The sequence below is a fragment of the Ovis aries genome, chromosome 2 (assembly GCF_016772045.2).
Source record: "Ovis aries strain OAR_USU_Benz2616 breed Rambouillet chromosome 2, ARS-UI_Ramb_v3.0, whole genome shotgun sequence".
In the NCBI taxonomy this organism is placed as follows: Eukaryota; Metazoa; Chordata; class Mammalia; order Artiodactyla; family Bovidae; genus Ovis; species Ovis aries.
This window is the reverse complement of record NC_056055.1, coordinates 37,490,764-37,504,205: the sequence shown is the minus strand read 5'-3', so window position 1 is coordinate 37,504,205 and position 13,442 is coordinate 37,490,764. Positions and strand designations below refer to the sequence as shown.

General features: G+C 36.2%; 1 protein-coding gene across 6 annotated transcripts in view; it reads right to left on the bottom strand.

The window, feature by feature from the left end:
• UBAP2 (ubiquitin associated protein 2) overlaps window positions 1–13,442 on the bottom strand; it is a 114,669-nt gene that overhangs the window by 82,342 nt on the left and 18,885 nt on the right. For 4 of the 6 annotated variants that reach the window (XM_027964289.2, XM_027964291.2, XM_027964290.2 and 1 more), the window contains exon 2: window positions 351–490. The exons of 1 other annotated variant lie outside the window; for it this stretch is intronic. In XM_027964289.2, the coding sequence (XP_027820090.2) occupies window positions 351–449 (99 nt within the window). In that variant the 5' untranslated portion in view covers window positions 450–490. Of the gene's footprint in view, window positions 1–350; window positions 492–13,442 lie in introns of those variants that run through there. One more of the 6 variants, XM_027964293.2, reaches the window with a different exon arrangement.

Below are 13,442 nucleotides of genomic sequence, written 5' to 3'. Positions count from 1 at the left end.
CTCTAGTTGTGGCAAGTGGGGGCTACTGCCTAGTTGTGGTGGGCAGGCTTTTCACTGTGGTGATTTCTCTTCTTGTGGAGCCTCTTAGGTGTGTGGGCTTTAGTGCTTGTGGCATACAGGGTTAGTTGCTCCATGGCTCGTAGAACCTTCCCAGACGAGGGATTGAACCTGTGCTGCCTGCTTTGGCAGTGGATTCTTAACCCCTGGACCACCAGAGAAATCCCTAAACTATCTTTTTAAAAACAAGTTTCAAAATCCTCGGTTTCCTACAAAGGAGAACATTAATGCATATATGCCCCTTAATTTCTGTAATTTTAAACAAAGAAAACAAGGGTTCCACAAAAACTTACCTGTACCACTTGTTTCTGTAGTTGTGTTGCCTGTGTTGCTGAAATCTGTGGTTTTTCCCGAGCGCCTCTGGACCGGTCACTGCTCACCGAAGTCATCATATACAGTATATACAAAATAACGTATGCACAAAATAGAAAATCTGCAAGAAATCAGACATGGTAAGCAAAACTTCCAGATTACAAAAAAACAGCAAGGATAAAATTCAGGGATATGGAAGAAATATGAGATAAAACAAAGATTCTCTAGAAAGGAAATTCTCAAGAACTACCCACTAAGGATTTTAGATTCCCCTGGTAGCTTTTAAGCCAATTTTACTAAGGCAGTCTAAATGTCTATGGTTTATGATTATAGCAATTTTTAAAATTAACTTTTAATTGGGTGATAATTGATTTACAATATTGTGTTGGTTTCTGCCATACATCAACATGAATCAACCATAGGTATACGTATGTGCCCTCCCTCTTGAAACTCCCTCCCACCTCCTATCCAATCTCACCCTTCTAGGTTGTTATAAAATACTGGTTTGAGTTCCCTGAGTCATACAGCAAATTCCTACTGGCTATCTATTTTACATATGATAGTGTATATGTTTCTATGCCACCCTCTCCATTCATCCCATCGTCTCCTTTCTCTCCTCCCCTCCCTCACCTCCATATCTGTAAGTCCATTCTCTATGTCTGCATCTCCACTGCTGCCCTGCAAATGGGAGCACCAGTATCACCTTTCTAGATTCCATATATATGCATTAATATACATATATGTTTTTCTTTCTGACTTACTTCACTCTATGTAATAGGCTCCAGGTTCATCTCATTAGACAAATTCTTAGAATAATATAATCTTTCAAAACTGAACCAGGAAGAAATAGAAAATATGAATAAACCAATCACAAGCATGGAAATCAAAACTGTAATCAAAAGTCTTCCAACAAACAAAAGCCCAGGGCCAATGGCTTCACAGGCGAATTCTATCAAAAGTTTAGAGAACAGCTAACACCTATCCTGCTCAAACTCTTCCAGAGAATCGCAGGAGGAAAACTCCCAAACTCATTCTATGAAGCCACCATCACTTTGATACTAAAACCCAGACAAAGATGCCACAAAAAAGACAATTACAGGACAGTAACACTGATAAACATAGATGCAAAAATCCTCAACAAAATTCTAGCAAACAGAATACAACACATTAAAAAGGTCACACATCATGATCAAGTGGGCTTTATCCCAGGGATGCAAGGATTCTTCAACATAACAAATCAATGTGATACACCATATTAGCAAATTGAAAGATAAAAGCTATATGATCATCTCCATAGATTCAGAGAAAGCTTGTTACAAAATGCAACATTTGTTTAAGATAAAAGCTCCCTAGAAAGTAGACGCAGAAGGAACATACCTCAACATAGTAAAGGCCATATACAACAAACCCACAGCAAACACTATTCTCAATGGTGATTATAGCAATTCTAAACAAAAATATAAAATATCTCAATTTTAACCAGCAATTAGTTTACCACTATAAAGTTAGCCCTCTGCATCCGGAGATTCAACCAACCACAAACAGAAAATATTAGAAAAACATTTTTTTCAGGAAGATCCAAAAAGCAAAACTTTAAGTTTGCCACACTATGGCAACTATTTACATAGCATTTACATTGTACTAGGTATTATAAGTAATCCAGAGATGACTTAAAGCATACAGCAGGATGCGTGTAGGTTATATTCAAGAAATAGTATTTGCCTTTTTTTTTTGTTTTTTGGCATAGGGGATCTTAGTTCCCTGACCAGGGATCAAACCCACGTCCTCTGCAGTGAAAGCACACAGTCAAACACTAGACCACTAGAGAAGTCCCAATTATGCGATTTCTGTAAGGGAGACAATCATGCACAAAATTCTGTTATCTGAGGGAGGTCCTAGAACCAACCCTGCGTAAGATGCCAAGGGACAAGTGTATATAGTTACTACTATTAACATATGTAGTTTTAACTGCCTCTTTCCATTTGCAGTTGGTATCTGAACCCAAAGGCAATATTATGTCCAGCGGAGACTTTACTGCCAATAATCCAATTCAAAATGTGATGTCTAGGACAAGCTATACCTTAAGGCAAAAACCACTTATAAATGACAAATCTTCCAGTGAGACAAAAACAACTGTAATTTTCCTTTATTTACTCAACACTTACTCAATAGCAAGTGCCAGGCACATAATTCAATATGCCATCAAAACACAATTACAACAACAAAACACCACTTCACACTGAATAGCATGGCTACTATGATAAAAAAATATATTTAAACAGAATATAAGTTTTAGAGAAGATGCAGAAAAATTAGAATCCTGAATACCACCGTTAAGAATATAAAATGGTACAGCCGCTATGGAAAACAGTATCATGTTCCTATAAAACCATCCCATTCAGTAATTCCACTTCTGAGTATAAACCTAAGAAAGTAAAAGCAGGGTCTCAAAGAGATATTCGTACACCCATGTCCATAGCTAAAAACAGCTAACAACAGCTCAGAAGTGGAAGCAACCCAGGTTTCTAACTACAGATAAAATATTAAGTACACAAGGAATATAAACATAAAATGGAATATTATTCGGCCTTAAAAAGGGAGGAATTTCTGACACATGCAACAAACATGAATGAACCTTGAAGACATTATGCTAAGCAAAATTAGTCAGCCACAAAAGGACAAATATCCTATGGCTCTACTTATATGAGTTACTTGGAGTAGTCCAATTCATAGGCAAAGTTGAATAATAGTTACCAGAGGTTGGGAGCTTAGGGAAATGGGGAGCTATTGTTTAATGGGTATGGAATTTTTGTTGAGGAAGAAACGTAAAAAGTTGTGAAGATGGATGGCCACAATACCATGTGAATGTACTTAACATAAAGTGTACAAAATGTACACTTAAAAAATGGTTAAAGTGGTAAATTCTGTATACTTTACCCCAATTTAAAAAACAGTGCAACAATGCCTTAAGAGCACAATTTCCAATCTAGAATCCTATACTCAGCAAAGATTCCAATCAATGTGAAGACAGAAACAGGTTGTGGACCTCATACTCAGGAAGCTCCTGGAACAAACAAAACCTCTGAAACAGCATTCTAAGAAAAGGCCATTTGCAACTGACACCATGAATTACCTACCGAAATCCCTTTACAACATATTTTTTCTCTCGCAGTCCTCTTGCAAAGAGGGTGAAAAGCTAAATATTCAATTTTTCAGCCTCCCTTGTAACTCGGGATGGCTACAGGCCACTTTTCTCAAAAATAATCTGAAAAGTCACCATCCCCCAAATTGGAAATATGCCAAATGTACTTCAAAGAGTATGTGTAGCATATCCATACAGCTATTAATTAGCAATAAAAAGGAACCAACTGTTGAACATGAATGAATCTCAAACACATTATACTAAACGAAAGCAGCCAGATTTACAAAGCTGCATACTGTATGATTCCATTTTTATGACATTTTAGAAAAGACAAAATTAGAGAAAGTAGATCAGTGATTGCCAAAAACTAGGGGATAAGAAGGAGGTCTAACACAGGAAACAGGAGAGGTGGCTCCCTCAGATGACAGTGAAAAATTATCAAGATGACATCTTGACTACAGGAGGCCTACAGAGCAATCAGATCTAATCAGAGCAGGAATATAGAGGGATACCAAAGAGATGCCTCCAAGAAAATGTTTTTGACCATCTTAAGAAGTGAATTTGTATATATGATTAAGTATAATCAGTGGTGGGTACACAGAAACATAAACAACAGTGAGGGGAAAAAAAACAATTACTGTTCCACATAAAAGGTAATATGGCTCAACTGTAATGTTTATATAGTGACAGCAACTTTTTATTTAAATTTATTACATGCTGAACAACAAGCTAAATATTTTATTTGAATTACTCACTGTAATCCTCAACACTATAGAATTTGGCATAATCCCCATTTTAAGAATCAGAAATAAAACTTGAAAAGGTTCTACAGACCAATGAGATGCAACACAGTGAGCTCCAATTGCTTATTTCCTAGGGTACAGAGCATACAAATCAAACCAGTAACTCTTGCCTTCATAATCTATACTAGCAAAACAGTAGCCCAACATCAAGGATGGAGGTGACAGAACTCTTATTTATGTAAACAAGCTACACAACACCAAACTGTAGACACTGCAGTCTCCAACAAACAAGACCTGTGGCTAGAGACACCGTAATTTGCAGCCCACCTTAGCACCATCTCCCTAACTTTTCCTGACAGTCATATACACTCAGAAAAATAGCAAACAACATGAACATTTAAAATAACAAAGTAAACCCTTTAATATTTTCAAGAATTTTGAAAATCACTGCGTGAATCGAAGGTCCACTGGAACTCTGCAACTAGGAGGCCACTAGTGACCACTGCCAACAGAGCTTAGAAACCCTGGAGTGGAAAAAGCCAAGATGAACGAGGGAGAGGGACAGTAAACTAATCATACTTGCAAGAAGTAGTAACCAGAAGGAGATACAGAACAAAGTAGAGTTTTGTAAGGATGAGGTACACTGAGCAATTCTAATACACTGTAAGCACCATGAGGACAGTGATTACATCCATCCTGTCACTTTTATTCTTCCAAATACATATTAACTGAATAAAAGAGGCCTATCTATAAGCCAAAGAAGAGGTAACTGAGAGCCATTAAACTGAAATAGCAATAAAGGGAAAAGACTCCCTTGGACAAGAAGAGGGTGCCCTCTCCGCAGGCCAACAGAATGAATAAAAGAGCAGGTGCAACAGATTAGAAGATTAGGAAGATTCAAAGATTCGAAGATTAGGAAGAAGGTTCAAAGATTCGAAGATTAGGAAGAAGATTTGAAGATTAGGAAAGACAGTCAACAGAGTTGGTTTTATCAATCTTTACTTTTTTAGTAAAAGAGACAAAACACCTGCAGAGAATACATACTAGATGAGTGGGGGGTGGAGGAACAAAAGAAAATGGCAAAGGTTTTAACCACTATGAATAGGAGAGGAAGCCTAAAGAAGTCATAAAAAAGAATTTAAAAATGATACTGATGATCCACATGTTACCATGAAAGTAATTAGAATGTCACACCTCAACTCAGTAATTAAAGCAGAAGTGAGTTAAGGTGAATAGATCCTTTGCTGAAACATCCCACAAAATAAAAAGAACTTGAATTTTAAACAAGAGTCCACTTAAGTCATACATGATGTCACTAGGTGAAGAGCTGCTAACTCTGGTGCCTTTCTCATATACTTTAAGCTTCAATACATATTTGAAAACATCCCTTCCTAAAGAATGTTCTCTCTCCAGTTTATTACAATCTCAGATGCCAGATTCACAACCTCATTAAAGGTAAAAATAACACTTTCATGTCTGTCATTAAACATGTGTTTCACTCTAATATAATATGGTGACTCAATCTTTTGGGTCATTAAGCACTTAGACAAACTGATAAAAACTATGGCCCCTCCCCTCAGAAAAAGGCATATCCACAGAAATTTCTGCCTGAAATGTCAAGAGAATTACATCTCATCTTCGCTCCCTCTCCCGTCAAAACCCATCCAGGAACAACCCACTCCACCTGTTCAATGCTGATGGATGTCCAGGCGAAAAACTCTGCTCTAAGAATTTAGTAGAGCTCTAAAATGTATTTAAAGCTTAAGGGTATTTCTTTCCAGGAAAAATGCAGAATTCAGTCATTAAACAAAATCCTATAATTCACACACTGTTTTAACAGGCTCTATGCTTCCTTAAGAACAAAAGGTACCTGCTTGTTCCCAAAGAAACTATTAGGAGAAAATGCTGACCCTCAATAAACTTACACATGGTATTTAATCAACATACTACCTATGTTCTTTCTGAAGAAACTTATTGTTTTCAAGATCTGCTGACATGGTATAAACTCAATCAACTAATTGTAGTGTTAAAATAGTCTGCCGCAAGACTTCCCTGATGGTCCAATGGCTGGTTGGATCCCTGGTCCAGGAGGATCCCACATGCTTTAAAGTAACTAAGCGCCACAACCAATTGCGCCTGCCAAGGCTCAACTACTGAAGCCCAAGCTCCTAGAGCTCATGATCTGCAAGAGAAGCCACTGCAACAAGAAGCCCATGCTCTACAACTGTAGAGTAGACCCTGCTTGCTGCAACTAGCGAAAGCCCAAGCATAGCAACGAAGACCCAGCATGGCCAAAAATAAATAAAGATTCTATATTAAAATTAAAATATTTTTTACAAGGCTGCTGTTATAATTAACTGGAAAACACATGCATCTTCCCCTCTGAACCACACTTAAGGAGCATGAACCGGAAACAGACTAATCATCTATGGCCTACAAATATCTGCTTGACTCAACTGGCCTAAATGCAGCACATAGAAAAGCACATATGTGCTTCAATGGAACATTACTCAGCCATGAAAAAGAATAAAATATTGCCCCTTGTAGTAACACAGAGATCATACTGAGTGAAGTAGGCCAAAGACAAAGACAACATCATCTATCTGCAGAATCCAAAAAAAGAAAAAAAAAAAAAAAATGAACTTCTTTACAAAACAGAAACAGACACAGAAACATACAGTTACCAAGTGGGAAGCTGGGAGAAGATGAACTAAGAATCTGGAATTAACAGATACTCATCACTGTAATTAAAACAGCTAAGTAACAAGGATTTACTGTATAGCAGGAAACTATATTCAGTATCTTATAGTAACCTGTAATGGAATATCACCAGGAAAAATTTATATATAACTGAATCACTTTGCCGTACACCTGAAACACAGGATTTTAAATCAACTAGTCTTCAATTTTAAAAAATAAAAATAAAACACTCCCTGGAGAAGTACAAAATAATAATAATAACGTACTTGATTTAAATTTTTAATGTTTAAGCCTACTAGATTGAAAATGTAAACTGAGATTTAACTGTCTGCCACTTAAAAGATGATTCAATGAATGAGATGTCCAAGCAAAAGAATACTACAATGCCCTAACTGATCCAACCTATTTCCTGATCCAACCTATCTCGTTTAGACTGAATCATATCCATCTGCTCACGGAAGTCTAGAAACTCATTATCAGCCTTCTCAAGGTCCTCTTTTTAAAAACCCAACTCACAGAGTTCTCTCTCTGCTGCCCCGGTTTGATCCCTGGTCCGGGAAGATTCCATTTGCTGCAGGGCAACTAAGCCCTTGCACTGCAATTAGAGTCTGTGCACCATAACGAAAGATCCCACGTACCACAAGTAAGATCCAGCCAGCCAAATAAGTAAATAAATATTAAAAAGAGAGAAAACAGCAAAACAAATCCAATTCCAATAACTACACATAAAAAGCTTTATCAAATTAAATAAAAAGCTGAAAATGGAGAGTGGCAATATATATGGCAAAATAATGTAGAATGGTCATATTATTTCATGCTTAGGGAACATGTTAAAAGTTTTTAAGAATCCATTTTAGTGACAAAGCATTTCTACAAAAAGGTAGCAGTAAAACAAGAATATCCAGTTGGAAACCATTTCCTTAGTATTCTTTTGGTCAAGAACTTCCCCGGAGATTCAATAGTGAACACGAGTTCAATCACTCGTCCAGTTACATCCCACGTGCCATGCAGCAACTAGGCCTGTATACCGCAACTACTGAGGCCGGTGCTCTGGAGCCCGGGAGCCACAACTATTGAGTACACTCACCCTAGAGCCCTTGTTCCACAAGAGAGAAACCCATGCAGAGCAACTAGAAAGTAGTCCCCACTCGCCAGAACTAGAGAAAACCCACATGCAGCAATGATGACCCAGCACAGCCAAAAATAAATTTAAAAAATAAAAAAACCCACAGTTCCCAAAGAAAAGTGTAAACACCTGAAACACTGTGAACCAACTATACTTTAATAAAAAATATAAAGAATCTTCAGATACATTATAATTAGTAAGTTCAGCAAAATTTTAGATACAAAATTAAAATAAACGTACAAGGGTTACACCTAAATATCAGCTAACAAAAAAAATTTCCACATAAGTTGTCTATGGCTGCTTTTTCACTACAATGGCAGTATTGAATAGTTAAGTTATAACACAGGCAAAGCAGAAAATGTTTACTATCTGGTCCTTGGAAAAAAGTGCTCTAACTCCTATTTTAAAAGGTTCACTCAGTAAAAGTGATCATTCTTCCTCAACTAGATTCAACTGAATTTCCAACAAAAGTCTAACAAGGGTTTTGTTCTCAAACCTGACAAGGTGATTCTAAAATGACACAGGGAATAGTCAACAGCTAAGATGCTTCTTAAAACAACAAGGCACAAGACTGACCATCTAGGTATCAAGGATTATAAGCTACAGTATTTATCACAGTACACAACTGGTACAGGGATAGACAATCCATGCAATGGATCAGAAAGAGAAAGCCCAGAAATATGATTTCCAACAAGATGCATGTGGTCAGGAAAAGATGGACTTTCAAAGAGGCTGAAAGAACTGGTTGAGTATAGGTTTTAAAATGTCTTTTCCTAAACCATACATTATAAAAGTTACTTTACAGGTACTCTAAGAACACACAGAGAGCAAAACTATTGATTTCAGAAGAAAATAAGGCTAATTTTTTTTAACCCCAAGAAAGGAATTTTTATCTCATGAGAGTAATTATTTTCTTAAGAGTCAAAAGGTGTTAAAATTGCAACGATTAATAACTTTTTTTTTTGGCCTCACCATGTGGCATACAGGATCTTAGTTCCCCAGCCAGGGATCAAACCCATGCCCTGTGCAGTGGAAAAGTGGAGTCCTAACCACTGTACCACCAGAGAAGTCCCAAAGATTAATAACTAAAATTAAAAACTTCTGTTCATAAAAAGGCAGCTGGCCCTGTGAAAATACAAGCCATAAACTGGGAAATTTTTTTATCAACATACATCTGACAAGTAGTAGTATTTGGATTTTATTAAATACTAAGATGGATAAACAACAAGGTCCTACTGTACAGCACAGGGAACTATATTCAATATCCTGTAATAAACCATAATGGAGAAAATATTAAGAATATAATAAGTAAAACTGAATCACTTCACTGTACACCAGAAACTAACATTGTAAATCAACTATATTTCAATTAAAGAGAAAGGAGGGAAGGAAGAAACACTATGAGAAATGCCCTACCAGTCCCATGGTTAGGACTCAGCTTACTGCTGAGGGCCCACGTTCAATCCCTGGTAGGGGATTAAGATACCACAAACCACTCAGTACAGCCAAGAAAAAAGAAAGAAATACTATGAAACAAGAAACAATAGAAAACCATCCAACAGGAAAACCGGCAAGAGTTGACCAGAAGTTGACAGCAGATAACCTAAACTGCCCTTGAGTTTCTATCTAAGTCCATTTAAAATATTCCAAAACAGCCTACAGAATACTAGGATTTTATTTCCTAATGCCTTTTATCTACCGACTTTCCTCTGAATTCTAAAGTATATACATGCAATTCATATTTCAGCTTATAAATTCTCTATTTCTCCTATATTTAACTTGCCTTCCCAGATTTAAATCATAAACAAGACCAGAAACTCATTTTGTTTTGCTCCCTTTACTACTCTGTAGGTGTCAATAGAAGAGACACTTGACAAATGTGTTGAAATGACATGTGATAGAAGCTGGTATCTTTTTTTATTGGTGAATAATTGCTTTACAATGTTGTATTCGTTTATACTGTACAACAATGTGAGTCACTATATGTACACATATATTCCAACTGTAAAAATTAAGAATAACCTAAGACAGACCAAATCATAAGAGTCAATGATTCCAAAAAAGAACAATACATAAATTGTTTTCTAAAACAATCAATTATGGAGACCCCAAAGCAAACACTCCCATGATGTGAAACAATGTACCCTTATTTATAAATCTTACTATCTCAGGTTAATGAAATGACATTAAACAAGCATTTCTAGTTATCTTTTGGACCTGAGTATCTTAAATTTAAAGAGAGGAGACATCATAACTCAGGATACCATTTCAGGCATCACAAGGAAAATTATGTCCCTGAAAACGATTTTAGCTAAAAAAGGTTTCACAAGCTTTGTACTGAACTAGGTGTCCTAACATCATTTATTTTCTTAATATGTCCTCTGTCAACTGGAATGCTTAAGCTACAGGCATGTTACTGCACTCTAATAGCAAACAACCAATTAATGAGAACATATGTGTGTCTATTATGGTTTAAAACTTTTTTCTCTATTTGAATCTCTCACTGTCAGTACGAATAACACACTCTGCATCCTTTTTTGAGATAAACAGTTTGAAGACTTTGTTGGTTTGGGTTTATTCTTTTGGTTGTATTATATAAACAAGGTTGTTATGTCATGATTATCTTAAAAGCTTTCTTTGAGTTTAGTATTCTCAGCTTTGAAAACATACATACAAATACTTTATCAGGCATCATACAAATGTGAAACATGCTAGTATTTCTGAAGTAAAGAGATTACTTATTTCTAAAATCACTTTCAGCATTAATACCCTGTAATTCTTCACTCCATAATTCTATGCTAAGTATCTAAAGTTAAGCATCCAACCAAAATCTGCCTGGCTGAGTGGGTATTCCAAGGGTAAAACCTTTTTTAAAAATCTTTTGTTTATCCACAGATTTCAGAACAGTTATTCTTTTAATTGAATAATGTGATCCTTTTCTCACTTATCTTTAACTATTTATCCCTCAGTGCCCTCTATGAAAATAAACTAGGTACATTAAAAATAACAAAATGAAACTTTTTTCTTACAGCAGTGCCATCTGGTGATGAAAATCTGCAAGTACAGAAATAGGCTAAATTGAATGGATTGACTGAGTTTTTTTTGATTTACAAAAGACTTTTAGTCTTAATAGCCTTGCTATTAACAAAAACCAAACATTTTGATGTAATATATCCAAATTCTCAGTTGTCAATCAGATTAACCATAAGCTCCTTATGTTTCAAACTATAAAAAATTTACTAATTCACTGTCTCAAAACATAAACATTAAGACTTTCTATCTCCATGTGTGTGTGCTAAGTCGCTTCAGTCATGTCCGACTCTTTGTGACCCTATGAACTGTAGCTTGCTGGCTCCTCTGACCAGGGGATTCTCCAGGCAAGAATACTGGAGTGGACTGCATGCCCTCCTCCAGGGGATCTTCCCTACCCAGGAATCAAATCCACGGTCTCTTATATCTTCTTCATAGGCAGAAGAGTTCTTCACCACTAACGCCATCTTCTATCTCCATTCCAATCAATTCTTAATCCACATTCAACAATGAGTAGGTGATTAGGCTTCTGCTCCATAGCTAAACCAAAATAACTGCTTTGTAAACATGAAAAGTACACTGCTTACTTTATGTTTAAATATTGTTGTTTGGAAATAACCATTTGCAATATTTATGCCAAAGGTCTTTGGTAGCAATAGTTTATGAATAACCTGGAGCAGTAAATCTTAATTAAAAGAGAAAAATGGTTATTTCCAAACAACAATGTTTAAATATAATGGAATCCTCTGGGAAAAGAAAACAGAGCTCAGAAAATGCCAAGTTAACAGGATATATGATTCAACAGACAAATTTTCTTGTATTTTACATAAAGGTTCTGGAGTCAGCGCATTCTTAAAGCAAGGTAAAAAGCTTAAGTTACCAAAATCACTACCAACATCCTTAAAAATTACCACCAATGAATTCTGAAAATGAATAAGGCACGGAAATTAGATGTAAAAATCAACACCTTCAGCATACTCTCACATGGGGAAATTCTGTTTCCTTTTCTGGAAAAAGAGCTCTGTGTAGTAAATGACAGTACTTCTCCAATAAGCACCCAGTTGCCAGACCACAGGAATTCAGTTTACACTTGTGTTCCATCCCCTCTATCACTCTCTACCCCCAAGGACTACTACCATGCAACAGGTTCCAAGAGAATTCTTAGAATAGAAACAGACAAGAGCAAGAGATTCTAAAAATAATGCAGTAGAAACTCAAACATACATATCTCAGGTTCTCAAGTAGCAGGGAGCACCAAGTTATTTCAATCCATACAACTAAATTTTAAAAACCATATTTACTTCACCTCATTCAAAGTGAATTAAAGATGTGAGAGATTTTTAACAGGGATAAGAAATGCTACTACATCTGTAAAACAAAAAAAAAAAAACAACAAATACCACATAAAACAAAATCTTTAAAAACAAAATCAGCAAAATACCACATAAAGCTCCTAGATTATCTAAAGTCCAAGAATGGTCTAAAATTACTTCCAATATAAAGAAAGTAAAACAGAATAAACCAACTTGATTAAAGTACAAAGATTTTCTCTGTAATGGGTCATTTTTAGAAAATGGTTTATTAACTGTTATTTTCAAGAACCTTTTGTAGATAAGATATCTCAGCAGCATTTTCAAGTATTCCAGAATTTCAGAATGAACTCAAAATGGTTAACAGCCACCTGTACTTCTATTAAAGTTTACATGAGCAATAGCACAAATTCACCATAAGAATATGGTAACTATAATTAGACATAAAAAAGACATTTTAAAAAATAGTTGGGTAAAAATTTATCTAAAAACCATATAAACCCTAAAAGAAAAACAAGGGTACATTTGGTCATCCTGAGGAGTTACAGAACACTTGCTGATAACATGCCGAGAACTGTGAAGATGTTGGTGAAAGACCAAGGGCTTGAAGACAGTATCACAAAGTGTCAGCACTGGAAGATACCTCTGAAACCAGGAGGTTCACAGAGTATTTCATCTACTGACTGCATCAAGAAAAAATTATATTCCAGAAACAGCAAAATGAATGTCTTTTTTCCCCAAAAATAGAAGATAATACACCCACACAACATGAATTATGTAATCAGCCAAGGGCTCAACTACTAAGAACAGAAGCAAGCCTCCATCAAGAATGCTCACAAAGGAACTTCCCTGGCAGTCCAGTGGTTAAGACTGTGCTTCCACTGCGGAGGGGCGGCGGGGGGGCGGGGGCGGCGCCGACGAGTGCAGGTCTGATCCCTGGTCAGGGAACTAAGATCCCACAGGCCATGCGTTAATATGTATCAATTATAGATAAACACATTCCAAGTCAGCTTCCTTGTCTT